Source organism: Elephas maximus, chromosome 3, assembly GCF_024166365.1.
Source record: "Elephas maximus indicus isolate mEleMax1 chromosome 3, mEleMax1 primary haplotype, whole genome shotgun sequence".
Taxonomy (NCBI): domain Eukaryota; kingdom Metazoa; phylum Chordata; class Mammalia; order Proboscidea; family Elephantidae; genus Elephas; species Elephas maximus.
The window spans coordinates 27,238,258-27,260,805 of record NC_064821.1 but is presented as its reverse complement, the minus strand read 5'-3'; the positions used below and the strand labels follow the sequence as shown (position 1 = coordinate 27,260,805).

Genomic DNA, 22,548 nt, shown 5'->3' with positions numbered 1-22,548 from the left:
TCCATTGAGTATATTCTGACTCATGGTCACACTATGTGTGTCAGAGTAGAACTACGCTCCATTGGGTTTCAGTGACCTTATTTTTGAGGTGTCTCTGGCGGAATCCAACCTTTATGCTTAGAAGCCTAGTGTGTTAATGGTTTGCACACCCTGGAACTGCAAGTGCTTCTTAAAAAGCTTCTTAGTGTTCTTTAATTGAAATGAATTTTTCTCAAAAGGGTATTTCTTATTGTATGTGTTTCTCTCATAGAGGGGGGTGATAGTTTGCTCTTTCTATGAACTCGTTATCATAAAATGTCCTTTAGCCTAGCATCTCTAAAGTGGTTGGGTACAGAAAAAAGTGAATAGCACAGAAAACAATGAGGGGAATGTTTTGAGAAATACAGTGGTTGGGTTTGCTATAACTGAGTAATATTGCTGAAAAGTACTGGGGTATTAGATCCTTAAGTGTGAACACATGAGTTTGTGGGCTTTACTTCTGAGTTTCTTGAATTTAAAATACAGATACAATACCGGGTGGCTGTTTACCTGTTTCCTTTTTCACAATATTCTTTTTCCAAAAGCTGTCGTAAGTACATGGAGCAACAGAATCTAACAGATGTCTCAGAATTCCTTCTCTTGGGCTTCTCTGATGATCCAGAACTGCAGCCCCTCCTCTTTGGGCTGTTCCTGTCCATGTACCTGATCACTGTGACTGGGAACCTGCTCATCATCCTGGCTGTCACTTCTGACTCCCATCGCCACACCCCCATGTACTTCTTCGTCTCCAACCTGTCCTTGGCTGACATTGGTTTAATTTCCACCACAGTCCCAAAGATGCTAGTGAACATCAAGACTCAGAGCAAATCCATCACCTATGAGGGCTGCCTGATACAAATGACCTTTTTTTTTACCTCTTTGGATGTCTGGACAATCTGCTTCTCACTGTGATGTCTTATGACCGCTTTGTGGCCATCTGTTACCCTCTGCACTACACAGTCATCATGATCCCTCGCCACTGTGGCTTGCTAGTTTTGGTGTCTTTTTTCATCAGCCTTTTTGACTTTCAGCTGCACATTTCAATGGTGTCATAACTTAACTTCTGCACAGTTGTTGAAATCCCTCATTTCTTCTGTGACCCTTCTCAACTCTTTAGCCTTGCATGTTCTGACACCTCCATCAATATCATATTAGTGTATTGTATTGGTGTCATCTTTGGTGGTGTTCCATTCTCAGGGATCCTTTTCTCTTACAGTCGAATTGTTTCCTCCATTCTGAGAGTCTCATCTTCAGGTGGGGAGTATAAAGCCTTTTCCACCTGTGCCTCTCACCTGTCAGTTGTTTGCTTATTTTATGGAACAGGCCTTGGAGTGTACCTCAGTTCAGCTGTCTCATCTTCTCCCAGGAAGTATGCAGTGTCCTCAGTGATGTACAGTGTGGTGACTCCCATGCTGAACCCCTTCATCTACAGCCTGAGGAACAGGGACATCAAGAGGGCCCTGTTGAGGCTCCTTAAGAAAACAGCCTAATATCAACACTTGTGCTATATTTTTGGCGTGTGGGTTGGAAAAATGGTAAAAATGGCAAAACCGGACATCTGCAACCATAAATCTTGCCTCTTGGTTATGTATTTTTTGTAGCTATCAGAGGTTTCTGTCTCTAGATTTCATATCTGACCATTGCTTCCTTTGTAACATGCTTATTGGGATAGTGGAATTATTCTGGGATATGTCAGTCTGCATGATCAAATCCCATTGCAGCTATGGAGCCATCTGTAGCTTCTCTTCTATGACCCAGGATTTCTGGTATAATGCACAAATCTGTTTTTATGTACTTAGAATCTTCATCCTTTACTGTAATTCATATGTATTACCCAGACTACTTTTGTATCTATCAGAACCATATATGCAGGTTTTGTGTGAGAATGCATGTCACTGGTCCTAAACCTTGACTTCATATTGGAAAAAAAAAAAAAATGAATCATCTAAAAAAAAAAAAAATTAAGAAGCTAAAAAATATTGATGCTTTGGTCATGCCACTATGGATTCTGATTTAATTGTAATGGCGTGTGGCTTCAGCATAAGATTTTTAAAGCACCACAGGCAGTTTTAATGTTCAGCCAATGTGAAAACTACTGATCTTTCAGACTTTTCTTCCAATATGACTAGTTTGTTGTGGATCTTTTCCTTCTCCTGAGCAGGTACTGAAGATCTCAAAGTGATCAGAGCTCACAATGGGAAAGATATGAGAGAACGTACCCTAGCACGTGGTAAGTGATTTTTCACGGTATTGCTGATGATGTTTCTTCTCATATCTTCTCCCTGTACATCATGTTGCTGTTGGCAGCTCCTCTATTGTGACTCCACGGACTATAGAGGACAACATTACCCAGTTCTGTACCATCTCTGTGGTACATTGTGGATCAGACCTTTGTGATCCACAGGGTTTTCATTGACTGATTTTTCGAAGTAGATCACCAGGCCTTTCAAACGAGTCCATCTTGGTCTGGAATCTCTGCTGAAACCTGTTTAACATTTTTGCATATTATATGCCTCTACAGACAGGTGGTTGCTGCACATGAGGTACATTGGTTGTGAATCAGAGCTGGTCTTCCACAGAAAAGGGTAGAATTTTGCCAGTGAACCACCACTGATTCTGCCCTGCACACCATGAAGTTGGCTATATGTGCTTGTTGATAATCTATTGTCTCCCTTCTCCAGATTCAGCCTTCTATGCTTTACTCTGTGATGCTGGCGCCAGAGAGGGGAGGACCCTAAACTACTCTTCTGAATTCCCATCTGGCTTTATTGTTAGGTTTTTCCAGTAATGATCAGTAAAATTTACTACACCTTAATAAGCTCGACATTTTCGTCATACCTGTTTTCTTAGACCTTGGTGTGGTAGCTTCTATTCCCAGTTACTATCTCTGTATTGCCACATTGCTCCTTTTTGTCTTTCAGTCCTTGTTTAAGTATTTTACCAGTTTCCTTTTGAAATGCTCTTCATGGTGTTTTCAATTTTCTTTGTTGAATCCTGATCGATAAATTGTATTTGAGGAATAAATCTATGTGTGAAGTGTCTAAAACTGGAACAATACACAGCATGCTGAGGTAAAAAAGGTGGCTGTAAATTACATATCTTGGACAAGGTTGTACAGCTGAGGATTAAGGTGGGGGTATCATATTTCCAAACACCGTGGCTCTTTTGGTGCTCTAGGATCATCAGTTCATCAAGGCATTATGAATAAATTTAGTTTTATCTTATTTTTCTTTAGTCTAAGATAGCAGAGTGTCATGTCTTCAGGAAAGCAGAGCCGTTGCCTTTCACTTGTAAGAGACTGATGAAGACGTGACTGTGTTGCCACGTTTCCTTGTCTTTGGCTCTTTCTGTGTTCTACTACATGGGTGTGCAATGTTCTCCAGACATACTGGTATAATTTCTGAGGCAATTTTGGATGCTCAGAAAACCTGCCTAACCGATAGCTTAGTTTACTCTGCCCTTTACCACTGAGTTAAATCCCCCACAGACTTTCCCGATAAGAAACTTTGACAACGGAGAATGGAGTGCACTTGCCAGAGGATGAGGCCACACCAGTTTGTGGGAAGAAATAGCTCTCATTAAAAACCAGGAAAGTAGTGTTGTGATTCTGTGGTTATTGGTAACTGCAATGAGACTGTACTAGTCCCATCTACCCTAGAACTAAGTTGCATACTCATTTCTGTAAACCTAGGAATGGAAGAAAATATTTGATATATTCAGGGCATTTCCCTTTTGGTATCTCATGATAACCTTTCCTCAAAGGTAACATTTTCTTCTTCCTCTTCAAACATCAAGACTTAGAATGAGTGATACTATGAGATTAATTCTATGAATGGAGAAAAGGCTGGAAGGAAATATGTCAGAGGTTCCTAATGGCAGTTAGAAAGTGGTATACTTATCTTTGATAGCGAAAAGGAACTGCAGATTATGGGAAGGGAGAGGGATTTGATGACATACCTCTGACCAGATATTGGCTTATAACCTGGACAATTTTGGCAACTCAGTGAACCTCGTTGATCCTTAGAGTCCTCTTCATCAAATTGTGATTAACAGTGCTAATCTTCCACGGCCATTTTAACGACTACATGTAATGTTGTCAAGGTTGGATTAAACAGTAGTTTCCCATCAAATGGCAGTCCTTAATACCACTTTGGAGAACTTCATTTTAAGTGTGCATTCCAAGAATTCAAAAAGAACTTGATACTACAAACTGTGATTTTAGGCATAATGTAAAACGTGTTTATGTTTACCTTCCTCATCTGTGTAGTTGTGATAACAAAAGCACTCATCTGAGAGAGTAGTTAAAAGGAAGCAATAAAAAGTACTGAATAGAACTCTGTTTAGTACCTAGTAATGATCAATAAGTGGAAACTAATGTAATCAGCATATGATTAGGCCAACAGAGTAGCTCAAATAATGGGATTTGCAGGGAAACTGATTATCAGCATTCGGTCCTCTAACTCATTATCTTTGTGGATGTGAACTTGTTATTGAACTCTCAAGTCTGTTGATTCTTCCTTTTCAGTATTATTTAGCTTACAGCTTTGTAAGGATTAAGCAGATAATGCATGTAATGCATGGTAAGAATTCCATAAATGTAGATATTACTGTTGTTGTCATCTACTCTAACGTAGAAGCGATTCAAATAAATCCTTTGAAGTCCACATGTTCCTTAACTTTGGATGCCTGATGATCATTACAATTTATCTTTACACAACAAGACCCTGAGAAGTTCAAGGGCAGGGATTGGATACCATTGGTATATGTACTAGAAATCTAATGTATTAAGACCATACATTAGTCCTATCTCCAATTTTTATAATATTGAATAAATTATTCATTATGTTATAAAATAAAGGTGAAGACAATTTGACATCCCTACACCCAGTATTTTTATCCTCCTCGGGACTTTATATCTTCCACAGAGACTTTAAGAACGCCCAAAGATAAATGTATGTTTTTTTATTTTTAGGGATATTTGATAGGATCTATTATTCATCATTTCGTTGTACGTGAAAGAATAACAGTCTTAAAGGGTAGAGTTTGATAAGCTCTATAAATAATATGGTGATAAAAAATTGAGCATAGACATTCCTCAACTGGATACCTGAGAAGAGGATGCCAGAATGTAGTGTCTTTCCTTTTCCTTTAAAGATACTCATTCAGAGAGAGAAATGGGAAAAGCACAAAGCACATCTCTCTTTTTACCATAAGAACACAACTGTCTTTGGTTTTTGTACCCCTGTCCTCTACACTCACCTTTGGCAGTGATCCTAGAATCTGATCCCCTCCTTCCATTATGTTTAATATGAAAATTTTGCCACTATCCAAGGGTGCCGAAAGCTCTCAACGCTTATCCTCTACCTCCCCAATTCACCTCAACACACCTGCCATTTGTTCTCCCCAAAATTACTCTCAGCCATTTATCCATATATAGGTAAATAGCCTCCTTTTGTCCATGTTCAATGTCATTGGGTATATATTCCAGTTTTCTTCATATCAGCTAATGAGAAGCCATTCTCTGAGTCCTTCAGAACAGAGAAGCCTCACCCAGGTGGCCACGTGGATAGAATGTAAAAGGTGCAAAACACCATTATTCCACTTTATCTACTAGGGAAACAAACCAGATAAAATATAAACACATTTTATTAAAGATTTCAAGAGTTGTGAAGACAAAGAAATCTAAGGAAAATTACATTCTGGAGTGAAGTGAGCCTTTTGTAGTTAAGGAGATATCAGTTTTTGTTGGGGATATATGTTGGTTGAATTTGTGCATGGAAGGGGTGTAACTGGTCTAATGGAAGGACTCTGCTGCTCCTGGAGAAACCAGAGAGCCTTCTGACTTCAAGTTTAGCAGCATCATGTTGGGGCTTGTAGAAATTCTACCAAGTTTCTGTTTTTCTTCAGGGAATGTTTGCTACGTGCACAGTGGTGCTATGGATTGGGATTATGCTGGAAAGCAGAGGGAACTCTCTTGAGTCTAGTGGTGCTTAGAGACACCATCCTTATAGTGAGTGAAGCCTGTGTAGTGCGTAGCTTCTAAGATTCTTCCAAAAACCCCCACCTCCTGTATTCACACTCTTGTGGCTAACCATCCTCTTCAGTGTGTGCTGGACTCAGTCAGTAAATTCCTTCCATCACATAGAGTTTGGAAAACTCTTGGGTTATCACTTCCAACACTGGGGTATAAAAAGAATCTGGCTCTAATTTTGCCAGCCCTGATACAAAAATAAAAAATACATATTTTTTATTTACTCCTGCTCTCTAGCCAGCACACTCTGATGAAAGCCTGCTTCCATTTTGCCAGCTACCTGTTGCAGAGGCCCATGTGTTCAGAAGTTAAGGTAGGCCTCTGGTCAATAGCCTTTGAGGTACAAATCCTGCTAATTGATGTCTGAGTAACCTTGGAATCAGGTCCACTTCCATGCAAGCCTTGAGATGACTGCAGCCCTGGTCAACATTTTGAATGCAGTCCTTTGAAAGGCCTATGGTGGTATTTAGGGGAAGGATCAAGTTACCAAATATGACAAAATAAAGAATGTTTTAAAGTACCACCACACATTAACTACACAGAAAAATGAGAATTGTTTATGCCATTCAAATTAGGAAAAAATATAAATTGCCAATGTATAACACCCCAACCATATGCAAGGGCTATAGAATGGAAGATTGGAAGTCAGAAATTTTCCTTCATGACAGAAATATTAATTCAGATAATGAAAATAGCATCAGATTCTTGGTATAGAAGACATGCTGTTGTTGTTAAGTGCTGCTGAGTCACTTTCAACTCATATGGACCCCATATGTCAAAGCAGAACAGCCCCTTAGAATTTTCTAGACTATAATCTTTATGAGAGCACATCATCAGTTCCTTCTCCTGTGGAGTGGCTAGGTGGATTTCACCCACCGACTTTCCGTTAGCAACCAAGCACTTTAATCACTGTGTCACCAGGTTTTTGTTTTTGTATATTTAGGTGAGGGTTTACAGAACAAATCAGTTTCTCACTATAAAATTAAGACACATTTTTTTGTGTGTGTATTGGTATCCGTTGCCACTCCCACGACATGTCAACCCTCACCCCTTCTCTACCTTGGGTTCCCCCTTACCAGCTTTCCTGGCCCCTCCTACCTTCTCATCCTTTCCCTTGGGCTGGTGTACCCATTTAGTCTCATTTTGTTTTATGGGCCTGTCTAATCTTTGGCTGAAGGGTAAACCTCAGGAGTAACTGCAGTACTGAGTTAAAAGGGAAGGGGCAGTCTCTCAGCTATGGTGCATCAGGGCAGGTCCAGCTGAAGGCAATGGTCTGGGATGGTTGTTTGTGGAACATACTGAGGCCCACAAGATGGGCCAGAGGTCAGCACAGGGTAGGTTCTGGTAGGCCGTGCCTGTGTTGCTCCGGGGGTGCGATGTTCGGCACATGGCACAGATAGGTGGCGGGGGGGGGGGGGGGGAGGTGAGTTTGTAATGTGTGGAACTAGGTTGGGTATGGGAAAGAAGTGAGAGAGGAGAGAGACAGGAGCTAAAAAAAAAAAAAATTGCTGAGTGAGTCTTCCATCGGAGTGGAGAGAGAAGAAAACCGGAAATGAAGAAAAAGAAACAGAGGAAAAAAAAAAAAAACCTCCAGAGAGTGGAACGAGAAATCAGTTCCCCAGCCAAGTGGCACTTCACAGCCTGTCCAGAGGAAATAAAGAGGGCACATGGAGTCAGGTGTTTGAGAGATAGGAGGGGGAGGAAGTGAGAGGTAGGGAAGAAACCAAAAGAAGCCAAAAACGCAACAAGAGCAAGAAAGAAATGGCACGGAAAGGGGTGGCTGGTGTGGGCGGGGCAAATACGGCATGGGGTTGGGATCCTTTGGGCCTGGATTGGTCGCCTCGTGGTTGCGGTGGAACAACCACCTGGGAAAGGGTGGAGGCTTAGCAGATGGAGGAAAATTATGGGGTGGGGAATCATGTATCGCTGGTTACTGGGTGCTCTGTCTCCTGATGGGAGCTCCGTGAATTTGCTTTTTCTTACTCCCTGCCCACTGATCTCCAAGAGGATTCCACGATGGTGAATTCCTGCTGCGTTAGCTGAAAGGTACCTCCACTTGTATCTCTTCTCACTCTCTCTTTTTTCTGTCAGTTTCTTATTCCACTCAGTGCTTGGTTTAGTTCTTCACCTCTTCATTTGATGCTTACGGTTCCAGGATTGGCATTTGTCTCTGTTTTACTTAGTTTTTCAGGTCTTTGCTGTGGAGGGTCCACGTGGTGCTTCAATCTATAATGCCATGTTGGCTCTGCCTCCGGGTTTGTTTACTTTCTTTGTGGTTACTTGAAATTTACCCCATCTTCCCAGGATTAAACCAGTTTTTATTACTTGATAAGCCTTGACTTCCCCTCCATTCGAAAGCTCTATACCAAGATCATTAATTCCTTCTTTTATTGTTTTGACGTTGTCCTCCTTTACTGATCGATCTCTCTGGCTCTCTAAGTTCTTTTTAGCGATCCCTCAGCTATGGTGTAGCAGGTCAGGTCCATTGGAGGGGGAGGGGCCGGGATGGGTCATTTGCAGCACATACTGAGGTTGAGAGGGCAAGGCAGGGCAGCAGTGCAGGGCGGGGACTGGTGGTCGGAGCCTGTGCTGCTTGAGGGTGAGTGTCCAGTGCATGGTGTAATTAGGTAGGAGGGAAGGGGGAGGATGTGACATGTGGAGCTAAGTGGATGTGGGAGAAGAGAGGGAAGGGAATGAAACAGTAAAAAAAAAAAATGGTGCTGAAAGAGTCTGCTGGTGGATTGAAGTGGATCCAGGGAAGATGTGTGCTTGTGCTATCTAGCCGGGTGGTGTTGCACAGCTCATGAAGAAGGGGCAGAGACTGCACATGTGGCTAGCTGTGCAGAAGAAAGGAAATGGAGGAAGAGAGATAGTGATAAGAATCTGAAAGACATTGACTGTGTGGATCATAACAAATTCTGGATAACTTTGTGAAGAATGGGAATTCTAGATCCCTTAATAATGCTTATGAGGAACCTCTACACATGTCAAGAGGCAGTTGTTCGGACAGAACAAACAGATATTGAGTGGTTTAAAATCAGGCAAGGTGTGTGTCAGGGCTGTATTCTTTCACCACTCCTATTCAATTTGTATGCTGAGCAAATAATCTGAGAAGCTGGACTACATGAAGAAGAACAGGCCATCAGAATTGGAGGAAGACTCATTAACAACCTGCGTTATGCAGATGACACAACCTTGCTTGCTGAAAGTGAAGAGGACTTGAAGCACTTAGTGATGAAGATCAAAGACCACAGCCTTCAGTATGGATTGCACCTCAACATAAAGAAAACAAAAATCCTTACAACTGGACCAATAAGCCACACCATGGTAAATGCAGAAAAGATTGAAGTTGTCAAGGATTTCATTTTCCTTGGATCCACAATCAACATCCATAGAAGCAGCATTCAAGAAATCAAAAGACACGTTGTGTTGGGAAAATCTGTTGCAAAGAACCACTTTCAAGTGTTCAAAAGGAAAGATGTCACCTTGAAGACTAAGGTGTGCGTGATCCAATCCATGGTATTTTCAATGACATCATATGCATGTGAAAGCAGGACAATGAATAAGGAAGATGGAAGAATTTATGCTTTGAATTTTGGTATCGGCAAAGGATATTGAATATACTGTGTACTGCCAACAGAATGAACAATTCTGTCTTGGAAGAAATACAACTAGAATCCTCCTTAGAAGCAAGGGTGATGGGACTGCGTCTTACATACTTTGGACATGATGTCAGGAGGGATCAGTCCCTGGAGAAGGACATCATGCTTGGTGAAGGAGAGGGTCAGTGAAGAAGACCTTCAATGGGATTGATTGACACAGTGGGTGCAACAATGGCCTCAAGGATAACAGGGATTGTAAACATGGTGCAGGACTGAGCAGCATTTAGTTGTGTGGTACATAGGGTCGCTATGAGTTGGAACTGACTGGATGGCACCTAAAAAGAAGAACAACATGAAACATGTTTCTATTTAACTTCTTCATCTGTATAGTTGTGAAAAGAAAGGCACTCATCTGAAAGAGTGGTTAAGAGGAGGTGAATGAAAAGTACTGAGTAGAACAGTGTTTAGTACCTAATAATGGATCAATAAGTGGACACTAACATAATAATCATATGGATAGGCCGTGTAATTGGTTTTCCAGGGAAACTGATTTTCAACATTAGCTTTTCTAACTCATGAGCTTTGTGGACACGGACTTGTTATTTAACTCTTAAAAAGCACCTGATTATTCATTTTTTATACTGTTTACCTTACAGCACTGTAAATATTAAGAAGATAATGCATATCTTGCATGAAAGGAATTCAGTCAATATAGATATCATTGTTGTTGTTGTCTACTATAACACAGATGCCATTCAAATAAATTATTAAAACTCCATGTGTGCTTTTCCCTGGATGCCTGATGACCATTACATTTTATCTTCATACAACAAGATCTTGAGTTGTTCAGGGGAGGACTTGAATATAATTTATCTTTATAATAAAAATCCACTGCATTAAGACCAGAGATTCGTTACATCTCTACTGTGTATAATGTTGAATAAATTATTCATTATCTGATAAAAAAAAAGGTGAAGAAAATTTGACTTCCATACCTCCATTATTTTTCCTCCTCCCTGGAGCATTACACTTTCCACAGAGATCTTTAAGAACTCCTGAGAGAAGAAATGTATGCTTCGTTTGTTTTTACTAATATAGAGATTTGCTGGATTCTATTATGCACCATTTAATTGTATGTGCAAGAACAAGAGTTGTAAGCGTAGGGTTTGATAAGGTTTATAAATATAAATAAGGGTAAAAAGTTGAGAGTAGACTTTCATCATTTGGACATCTGTAAGGAATGTGGTATATTTCGTTTTCCTTTAAGAATACTCATCCAGAGAGAGAAGTGGGAAAAGCACAAAGCAAATCTCACTTTTTACCAGAACACAACTCTCTTTGGTTTTCATACACCTGTCCTCTACACTAGGTTTGTCAATGACTTTGGAAACTGATCCCATCTTTTCATTATGTTTAATATTAAATATTTGCCACTGTCCAAGGACAGTGCTTATCATCTATGTCTCCAATTCACCTGTACACATTTTCCATTTGGTCTCCCCAAAATTATTCTCAGCCATTTATCCTAACATAGGTAAATAGCATCCATTTGTCCATATTCAATTTTACTTGGTGTATGTTCAAAATTTCCACATATCAGTTAATGACAAGTTATTCTCCTAGTTCTTCAGAGCAGAGAAGGCTTAGTCACGTAGCTACAGGGATAGGATGTAAAAGGTCAAATACATCATCATTCCACATTATCTACTAGGGAAAAACAAACAACAAGAAAAAAAATACATAATCATAAAGCACATTTTATTAAAGAATTCAAGAGTTCTGAATATAAGGAAATCTAAGGAAAATTGCATTCTGGAGTGAAGTGAGTCTTTTGTAGTGAAGCAAAAATCAGAAGCTACTGGGAATAATTTTTGAATTTGTTCATGGAATGGTTGTGACTGGCCTAATATTGGTGGATTGATTCTGCTGGTGTTAGAGAAACAGGAGGGGCTTCTGACTGCAAGACCAGGAATACAAGGTGGATTTTGTAGGAATTCAACTATGTGTCCTTTTTTTCTCCAGGGTATGTTTGCTGAGAGCATGGTGGTACAATGGATTGTGACTATACTGGAAAGCAGAGGGACCACTCTAGCTTCTGGTGGTGCTTAGAAACACTGTCCTTATAGAGAGTGAAGCTCTTGTAGTGTGTAGCTTCTACGATTCTCCCAACAACCCTCACTGACCTCTTGTATTCATGTTCTTCTTGATAACCATCTGCTTGAGTGTGTCCTGAACTCAGTTAATTGCTTCCATCTAAGAGAATTTGGAAAACTACTGGAATATCACTTCCAACAATGGGGTGTAAAAAAGAATCTGGCTCTCATCTTGCCAGCCCTCTCCTGCTCTCTGGCCAGCCTACTCTTGTGAAAACCGGCTTTCATGTTTTCAGCTGCCTGTTGGAGAGGCCCATGTGGTCAGAAGTGAAAGGAAGCCTCTGGCCAACCGCCTGTGAGGAGCAAATCCTGCCAACTGACATCTGAGTGATCTTGGAATTGAATACTCCTCCAGTCAAACCTTGAGGTGACTAGAGCCCTTGCCAACATTGTGCATGCAGTCTTCCCGGAGGCCCATAGAGGTATTTGGGTGAAGGATCAAGTTACCAAAAAAGTACAACAAAATAAATAGTTTTCTAAAGTACCAACATATATAAACCACAGAAAAATTAGAACTGGCAAAATTTGAACTAGCAAAAAATATAAAATGCCAACACATAAAAAACTGCAAACCTCATGCAATGGCTACAAGAAAGAAGATAGGATGTTTCCTTCAAGACGTGAATATTACTTCAGAAACTGAAATAGTTTCAGATTCCTGGTGTAAAAGATCTGTTGTTGTCGTTGTTGTTATGTACTTTCAAGTACTTCTTCTCTTAATGACCCCGTGTGACGGAGCAGAACGGCCCCACAGAGTTTTCTACGGTGTAATCTTTATGGGAGCAAATCTCCAGCTCTTTCTCCTGTGGCGTTTCTAAGTGGCTTCCAACTGCCAAACTTTCTGTTAGTAGCCGAGCACTTAAGCGCTATGCCAACAGGGCTTTTATAGAATATTTAATCCTCTCTAAACTACATGATTCATTTAATGGGCTTGAGGATATTAAATCACACATTGATTGTTTAGATTGAACGAAAAAGTGATTTTTATGTGAAGATCTGTACAACTTGGTAATTAGAGGTGAGGAATGTAGGTGAGCTTCCTCCCTAGAAAGGCAGGGCCCAGATACTAGGGACGTTCACTTTCTACTCTTCCTGCTTCATTAGTACTAACAAGTCTCCAGAGATTGGAAAAACATGAACCAATTTGGCTAATTGTGAGCTCTGGGCATTGAGCTCCCAAAGCCATACAACTGTAAATATCCCACCTGTGCACTCAAGGCCTTCAGTTTGCTTTCCCAGTACAGCGAGCTCCATAACTGTGTTTCTCCTCTACGATAGTCCTTTGAATCAGGAGGCCCACACCTGAACCTCTCTTCTTGTGAGTCCTGAGAAAGGAGCCTAGACCATCATCACTTATTAGACAGGACAGTGGTGGTGGACCCACACTCCTTGGTCATGCCCCGGCAGAGAACTGGCACAATCCATTAAGTGCCGTGGAAGTCAGTGGACATAGTGGGGCTGGAAAGCAGTTTCCTCCTCATCAGGACAGCTAATACAATTGGGATGACCATATGGAAGGCCCTCAAATGCTAAGTTTCAGATGAGAGGCCAGTCAGGTTTCTGTTCCTGGTTTTGGTAGAGGTCTGAGCATGCATCTTCAGATTTTTAACTTCTTCTACATTGGTTCTAGCTCCCACAGGCACTTCCTTACCGAACAAGAAATGAGTGCCTCTCACCTGTCCCCAACACTTCAACTGGATTTAGTTGATGATGATGATAGCCATAATGATGAGGATGATGGTAGTAACCATAGTATTGTGAAAGTTTACTGAAGTTTGCCTAGTTCCGGGATGTGAACTAAGTTTTCTGTGTAACTTGTTTCCTTTTTCTGCACAACCACACCTAGAGAAGAGAATACACTTTATGTCATTTCACAGCAGAGAAAATGAGCAGTCTTTTTTCGTAACTTGTTTCAGGTCTTGGGCCAGAAAAGGTTGAAGCCAGGTTTGAATGCAGGCAGAGTGACACCAGACATTGGGCACCTGGCCATATTCTCCCCTGCTATCCACCATGTCATTTTGCCTCCTTGGTCTCTCCACACAAAGACCCCCTGTTCACTGTTCTCTTTAGTGGGGGGTTCTGCTCTACCACAGTGGACAGTGGTGAGTGCCTCTTGGTGTCTCCCCTATTAGAAAGCTAGTTAAGAACACAGGAGAAGATCACATCATGAGTTGGCAGATGGTAATTAGGACAGAATTCTCTCTTGCCCCTTCTCTCTGAATTTAAGTCTGCTGTCCACTTCCTATCATCATTGTAATTTTACATATCTCAATCTTGGAGTCAGAAAGACTGTATCTTGAGTTTCATTCCCAGTCAGGATGCTGGAATGAGTTTAAAGGTGTAACTTAGGACGTATCTTTGGTTAAGTCTGCTGGACTTTTCCTTTAAACATTTTAAAATCTTAGGAAAGAGAGTGAAGGTGGTCAGTGCATGGGCCTCAGTGACTTACAATTTCATGTGAATCCTGTCTGCTGTACTGATGATCTCAGTGCCGTGAGGCAAGTTCTTAGTATCTCTCTGCCTCTACATTGCCATCTAGTTGATCCACAGCTGATAGAGAGATATGCATTACTGTATGTACAGAACAGATAATATATATTACATATGTGATTAAATATGTGATGGTTATATATAGTCAGGGCACATTAATTTTACATATTATTATTATTAATATAAATTAGATGAAGCTTCATACCATTCAACTAACATATCCTGTGATCTGATGATTTTGTTTGGATCCCTATGAGAGCATTTTATTTGCATTTTTATACAGGTAGATATTGAATACATGGAAGCAAACAGGTTGAGCACTTTCCTGCCTATGCTTTCATCCCTCTCATAGAACTAGAGACAAGAAAATATAGGACATGATTATGTCTATATCATGGAGTATCCAGGGGACGTATTTATTTAATAGAGTGTACAACTTTCATTGATTTTTCAAAAAATTGTGGGGATATTCATAAAGATGAAAACTAAAAAGGAAAAACAGAGAAGGGAAAGTACATCTTACTATGTGAACCTAGGTATATTTTATGATTTCAATACATTTTATGTTTGAATTTCCTGGGACATATTAGGCTTCTATCTTCCCCACATAATCAAACAAAAACACTGGGATTATATTTCAACAATAAACCCACTACTGTTATATTAATTCAAATTCTGCTTAAAAATCAATGTCCAAGTATTTATTAAGTGCCAAACCTTTGTTAGCTGCAATATGCATCCTAAATGATATTGCATGATATTGTATGATTCCGCCTATTTCCAGGTGAGAGAGGCTGAGAGATTTACCTGCACTCCACATCTAGTGTTTGACAGATATGGGATTTGGACCTTGCCCTCCTGATTCCTATCCCAGGGCTCTGTCTCCTCCAGCAGACCTGAATGATTGTGTTTCTTGTCAAATGAGCAAACGGAGACTGAACCATTGATTCTTCCTCTTACAACTCGGTGAGTTGATCTGTGAATTAAGAGAATGGGCCAGATGGTCTACAGGGAACTTTATAGCATGAATCTTGTGGATTGTAGAGTTTTCTATGAATAGTAATGCATTTGATTGCATACTCAGGAAATCTGAACTATGGGAATATTATTTCCTATATTTAAAAAACAAAAAGCGTTTGTCATCGAGTCAATTCTGACTCATAGTTAGACTATACGATAGAGTAGAACTGCCCCGCAGTGTTTCCAAGGAGCATCTGGTTGATTTGAAGTGGTGCCATTTTGGTTAGCAGCCAAACACTTAACCACTGTGCCTCCAGGGTGCCATTATTCCCTGTGCTGGATGGTAATTTTCATGTGGATCTATCATGGAATGACCATTACCAGACAACTTTCATGGATATTAGATTCCATACCTTGAAATATGAGCATGTATTTGTGTCTGACTTTCTATTGGTAAACAAATGTTGGCAATTAATAGTAAAATTTGAACATGCATTAATTTTATACCTTGAACAACTATGTTCCATGCACATAAAATATAGAAATTCTCAATTTTGACTAATAAATTAATACATCATTAATGATATGTAAATAAATAAGAAATTCTCAATTGTGAATAGTATGTACTTTGGAGGAAGAATTTTTCTATGATGATCTTAATAAGAAATTGATATAAAATAATCCTTTGCTTAGTAATACCATGTACCATTTAAAGTGTTTGAAATAGATTTATGTACTTTCCCAGAGACAGTTAAAACACAGTGTTGTGGTAAATGAGAACTTCCATGGGACAATATGTGTAGGATTATACTATTTAGGTAGATTTTCAAGAAAACTGGTTATGGATACATAAATTAATACTAATATTATAAAATTATTGAGAAGAAAATGTACCCACAAAATTTATGACAGAGATTGCTTTTGGGGACCAGGTGTGTGGAGAAATAGGGTTATATACTGAGAGCAAGAAAACCCAAGTTTTAATGGTAATATTTTAAATCTCTGAAATAGGAGTTATGAAGTAAATATTATTAAAAGTTTATATAATTAATGTTGGGAGTAGATATTAATGATAAAAATAGTTCACATTGATGAAGCACTTACCAAAGTCTGACAATAATGTAAAGCAGTTGTTCTCAACCCTGGCTGTACTTCAGGATGACTGAGGGACTGACATCTAGAGTCTGATCTAATGAGTTCTAGATTGTGGTGAGCTGGTCAGTATATTTTAAAAGATCCAAAGACAATTATAATGATCCACTAGCATTGAAACCACTGGTGTAAGGACTTTATATGTATTATTTAATCTAATTTCTTTCTACAACTCTAGATGTTAGGTTTAATTAGTGCATATATTTAAGCAAATTACCAATGTGTTATTTCATATTATCCTCTGTTCTTTTCAGTTTTATGGTTTCCCAAATGAAGTCATATTGGACCTACTAATAGAAATGAAGAAGTGAGTTGCCATCAGGGAGCTGAAATGAGGAGAATTTCAATCCCCCCAATAAGGAAGGATTGACTTGGAAAGCTCTTAAGTAGGCCTAGATGACTGGGTTTCAAATCTGGCTCTTTGGTTATGACTATTTCATTTTAATTTAGAATCCAGCTAATGAGGTCCCTGGGTGTAGCAAACAGTTTGAGGTAGACTACTATTGTAAAGGTTGTTCAAACACACCCTTCAAACACACCCTTCAGCTCCATGAAAGACAGGTCTGGTGATCCGCTTGTGTAAAGATTGTTGTTGTTGTTGTTAGTGCCATTGAGTCTGTTTCAACTCATAGAGACCTTATGTACTACAGAATGAAACACTGCTCAGCCCTGAGCCATCCTCACAATCATTGTTACACTTGGCTCACTGTTGCAGCCAGTATGTCAATCCATCTCTTTGAGGGTCTTCCTCTTTTTCGCTGACCCTCTACCAAGCATGGTGTCCTTCTCCAGGGACCGAACCCTCCTGATAACATGTCCAAAGTATGTAAGACACAGTCTCGCCATCCTTGCTTCCAAGGAGCATTCTGATTGTACATCTTCCAAGACAGATTTGTTCGTTCTTTTGGCAGTGCATGGTATATTCAATATTCATTTTCGACACCACAATTTGAAGCAGTCAGTTCTTATTTGATCTTCCTTACTCATTGTTCAGCTTTCACATTCATATGAGGCGATTGAAAATACCATGGATTGGGTCAGGCACACCTTAGTCTTCCAGGTGATATCTTTGCTTTTCAACACATCAAAAAGGTCTTTTGCAACAGATTTGCCCAATGCAATGCGTCTTTTGATTTCTTGACTGCCATTTCCATGGGTGTTGATTGTGGATCTAAGTAAAATGAAATCCTTTACAACTTTAGTCTTTTCTCTGTTTATCATGATGTTGCTTATTGATCCCGTTGTGAGGGTTTTTGTTTTCTTTATGTTGAGGTGTAATCCATACTGAATGAAGGCAGTGGTCTTTGATCTTCATCACTACATACTTTAAGTCCTCTTCACTTTCAGCAAGCAAGGTTGTGTGCTCTGCATAATGCAGGTTGTTATTGAGTCTTCCTCCAATCTTGATGTCCTGTTGTTCTTCATAGAGTCCAGATTCTTGGATTAATTTCTCAGCATACATACTGAATAAACCAAAACCCATTGCCATCAAGACGATTCTGACTCATAATGACCATATAGGGCAGAGTAGAACTGCCCCATACAGTTTCCAAGGAGTGCCTGGTAGATTCGAACTGCCAGCCTCTTGGTTAGCAGGCGTAGCTCCTAACCACTATACCACCAGGGTTTCCACAGATTGAATTGGTATGGTGAAATGACATAACCCTGATTAACACCTTCCTGACTTTAAACCGTGCGATATCCCCTCGTTCTGTTCCAACAACTGCCTCTTGATGTGTGTACAGATTCCTCATGAAAACAACTAAGTATTCAGGAATTCCCATTCTTCCAAACGTTAACCATAATTTGTTATGATGCACAGAGTTGAATGAATGCCTTTGCATAGTCAACAAAACACAGGTAAACTTCTTTCTGGTATTTTTCTGCTTTCAGCCAGGATCCATCTGACATCATCAATGATATCCCTGGTCCCAAGTCCTCTTCTGAATCTGGCCTGAATTTCTGGCAGTTCCCTGTTGATATACTGTTGCAGCTGCTTTTGAAGGATCTTCAGCAAAATTTTGCTTGTGTGTAATATTAATGATATTGTTCCATAATTTCCACATTTGGTTGGATCACCTTTCTTGGGAATAGGCACAAATATGGATCTCTTCCAGTAAGTTGGCCTGGTAACTGTCTTCCAAATTTCTTGTCATAGACAAGTGAGCACTTCTAGCACTGCATCCGTTTGTTGAAACATCTCAGTTGATATTTCATCAATTCCTGGAGCCCTGTTTTTCACCAGTGCCGTCACTGTAGCTTGTTCTTCCTTCATTACCATTGCTTCCTGATCATATGCTGCCTCCTGAAATGGTTGAATGTCAACCAATTCTTTTTGGTGTAGTAACTCTGTGTATTCTTTCCATCTTCTTTTGATGCTTCCTGCGTCATTTAATATTTTCCCCATAGAATTTTTCACTATTTCAACTTGAGGCTTGAATATTTTCTTCAGTTCTTTAAGCTTGAGAAATGCCCAGCATGTCCTTCCCTTTTGTTTTTCTATCTCCCGCTCTTTGAGCATTTCATTATAATACTTTACTTTTTCTTCTCTAGCCGCCATTTAAAATCTTCAGTTCTTTTACTTTATCATTTCTTCCTTTTGCTTCAGCTATTTGGCATTCAAGACCAAGTGTCAGAGTCTTTTCTGACATGTATTTTTGTCTTTTCTGTCTTTTTAATGACCTCTAGCTTTCTTTATGAGTGGTGTCCTTAATGTCATTCCACAACTCATCTGGCCTTTGGTCATTAGTGTTCAAGTCATCAAATCTATTCTTGAAAAAAAAGATGGTCTCTAAATTCAGGTGGGATATACTCAAGGTTGTAGTTTGACTCTCATTGACGTGTTCAAATTTTCCTCAGTTTCAACTTTAACTTGCATATGAGCAATTGATGGTCTGTTCTGCAGTCGGCCCCTAGCCTTTTATGGCAGATGATGTTGAGCTTTCCTGTTGTGTTTTTTCACAGATGTAGTCGATTTGATTCCTGTGTATTCCATCTGGCAATGTCCATATGTATAGTCACCTTTTTGTTGGTGAAAAAAGGTATTTGCAATGAAGAAGTCCTTGGTATTGCAAAATTCTGTGATGCAATCTCTGGTATTGTTTCTATCACCAAAGCCATATTGTCCAACTACCTATCCTTCTTCTTTGTTTCTAGCTTTTGCATTCCAATCACCAGTAATTATCAATGCATCCTGATTGCATTTTTCGATCCATTTCAGACTGCAGAAGCTGGTGAAAATCTGCAATTTCTTTGTCTTTGGCCTTTGTGGTTGGTGTGTAAATTGAATAACAGTTGTATTAACTGGTGTTCCTTGTAGGCATAGGGATGTTATTCTATCACCGATGGCATTGTACTTCGGGATCGATCTTGAAATGTTCTTTTTGAAAATGCGTGCAGTGCCATTCCTCTTCAAGTTGTCATGGTAGACAATAGGATTGTCCAATTCAAAATGGCCAATACTAGTTCATTTCAGCTCACTAATGCCTAGGATATCGATTTTTATGTGTTCCATATCAGTTTTGATGATTTCCAGTTTTCCAAGATTCATACTTTGTACATACCATTGTCTGGTTATTAGTGGATGTTTGCAGCTGTTTTTTCTCATTTTGAGCCTTGGCACATCAGCAAATGAAGGTCCGAAAGCATGACTTCATCCACATCATTAAGGTCGACTCTACTTTGAGGAGGCAGCTCTGCCCCAGTGGTATTCTGAGTGCCTTCCAATTTGGGGGGCTCGTCTTCTGGCACTATATCAGACGATATTTCCCTGCTATTCATAAGGTTTCTCACTGGCTAATTCTTTTTAGAAGTAGACTGCCAAGTCCTTCTTCTTAGTCAGTCCTAGTCTGGAAGCTCAGCGGAAACCTGTCCGCCATGGGTGATCCTGCCGGTATTTGAATAGTGGTGGCATAGCTTCCCCCACATGTCTGTCCGTTTGTGATATTGTGGGAGCTTGTGTGTTGCTATGATGCTAGAAGCTATGCCACCTGTATTCTGTAAAGATTAAGGACAAGAAAATCCTGTGGAGCAGCTGTATTCTGTAACACATGGGATTGCCATGAGTCAGAATCCACATAATGGCATTAAAAAAAAAATGTGTTCCTATCACTTAATTGTTTTTGTTTTTTAATATTCCAGGTCAAGGAAATTCATTGCACAGTACTTGGATAAAATAAAGTACATTTGACTAGTTTTAAAAAGTAGTTGCTGTTAAGCGGATCCTGATATGCAGTGACAGTATGGGTGTCAGATTAGAACTGTGCTCCATCGGGTATTCAGTGACTGATTTTTTAGAAGTAGATCACCAGGCCTTTCTTTTGACGTGCCTCTGGGTGGGCTCCCACCTTTTGCTTAGCAGCCAAGTGTGTTAACTGCTTGCTACTCTGGGACTGCAAGTGTTTCCTAGTGTCCTTTAATTGAAATATTCTTTTTTTGTTAAAAGAAAGATATTTCTTATTGCATATGTTTCCCTCATAGAGGGGGCTGATATATTGCCTCATCTATAAATTTGTTATTTTAAAGGTCCTTGCCATCCTAATATTCTTTAGGCCAGCGTCTCTAAAGTTGGGATGAGTACAGAAACAAGAGAAAAACAAAGCAAGAAAATAGTTCTGAGAAGTACAGTAGAGGGGCTTGCTGCTACAGAGTAATTTTGCTGCAGTAATTAGGATATGAGGTCCATAATGTGAACACCTGTGAATTTGTCTACTTCACATGTGAATTTCTTGAATTTGAAATACAGGCACAGTGCTGGGTACCTGTTCCCTTTTAACAGTCCTCTTTTCTTTTTCCAAAAGCTGTCTCAGTTATATGGAACCACAGAATCTAACAGATGTGTCAGAATTCCTCCTCCTGGGACTCTCTGAGGACCCAGAACTGCAGCCCCTCCTCTTTGGGCTGTTCCTGTCCATGTACCTGATCACTGTGACTGGGAACCTACTCATCATCCTGGCCGTCACCTCTGACCCGCACCTCCACACCCCCATGTACTTCTTCCTCTCCAACCTGTCTGTGACTGATATCAGTTTCATTTCCACCACGGTCCTAAAGATGCTAGTGAACTTCCAGACACACAGCAAATCCATCACCTATGTGGGTTGCCTGACACAAGTGTCCTTTTTCTATCTCTTTGTATGCCTGGACAGTCTGCTCCTCACGGTGATGGCTTATGACCGGTTTGTGGCCATCTGTCACCCCCTGCACTACACAGTCATCATGAACCCCCGCCTCTGTGGCTTGCTAGTTTTGGTATCTTTTTTCATCAGCCTTTTGGAATCCCTGCTGCACATTTCTATGATGTTACAACTTACCTTCTGCACAGATGTGAAAATCCCTCATTTCTTCTGTGACCCTCCTCAGCTCTTTAAATTTGCATGTTCTGACACCTCCATCCATATCATATTAGTATATTGTATTGGTGCCATTTTTGGTGGTGTTCCAGTCTCAGGGATCCTTTTCTCTTACACTCGAATTGCTTCCTCCATTCTGAGAGTCTCATCTCCAGGTGGGAAGTATAGAGCCTTTTCCACCTGTGGCTCTCACCTTACAGTTGTTTGCTTATTTTATGGAACAGGCCTTGGAGTGTACTTCAGTTCAGCTGCCACATCTTCCCCCAGGGTGTGTGCGGTGTCCTCAGTGATGTACACCGTGGTGACCCCCATGCTGAACCCTTTCATCTACAGTCTGAGAAACAGGGACATCAAGAAGGCCCTCTGGAGGCTCCTCAGCAGAAGAGTCTAATATTAAAACTTGTGCCATCTTTTTTGACATGTGGATTGGAAAAGATGGGAAAACCTGACATCTGCAATCATAAGTCTTGCTTCTTAGTTACATAAGTTTTGTAGCTCTCAGAGGTTTCAGTTGGAGATTTCGTATATGAACGTTGCTTCCCTTGTCACATGCTTACTGGGATAGTGGGAGTATTCTGGGATATGTCAATCAGCTTGATCGATCAAATCCTGTTGTAGTTATGGAGCCTTCTGTAGCTTCTCATCTATGACCCAGGATTCCTGGTATAATGCACAACTCTATTTTTATGTACTTAGAATCTTCAGCCTTTACTTTGTATCTAACAGAACAGTATATGCAGGTTGTGTGTGAGAATCCATGTCACTGGTCCTAAGCCTTGACTTCATAATGG

General features: G+C 40.1%; 1 protein-coding gene and 1 pseudogene across 1 annotated transcript; both read left to right on the top strand.

Moving 5' to 3' along the window:
* The first annotated feature begins 576 nt into the window (after nucleotides 1–576).
* LOC126071192 (olfactory receptor 18-like) lies at nucleotides 577–1,508 on the top strand (annotated as a pseudogene).
* Nucleotides 1,509–21,188: 19,680 nt separating this feature from the next.
* LOC126072123 (olfactory receptor 18-like) lies at nucleotides 21,189–22,148 on the top strand. The gene has a single exon (XM_049876808.1). The coding sequence runs from the start codon at nucleotides 21,219–21,221 to the stop codon at nucleotides 22,146–22,148; it is 930 nt and encodes a 309-aa protein (XP_049732765.1). The 5' UTR covers nucleotides 21,189–21,218.
* The last annotated feature ends 400 nt before the right edge of the window (nucleotides 22,149–22,548 follow it).

Bases quoted from the DNA above. Each gene is read 5' to 3' on its own strand.
- LOC126072123 (XM_049876808.1), top strand. From the start codon at position 21,219: ATGGAACCACAGAATCTAACAGATGTGTCAGAATTCCTCCTCCTGGGA.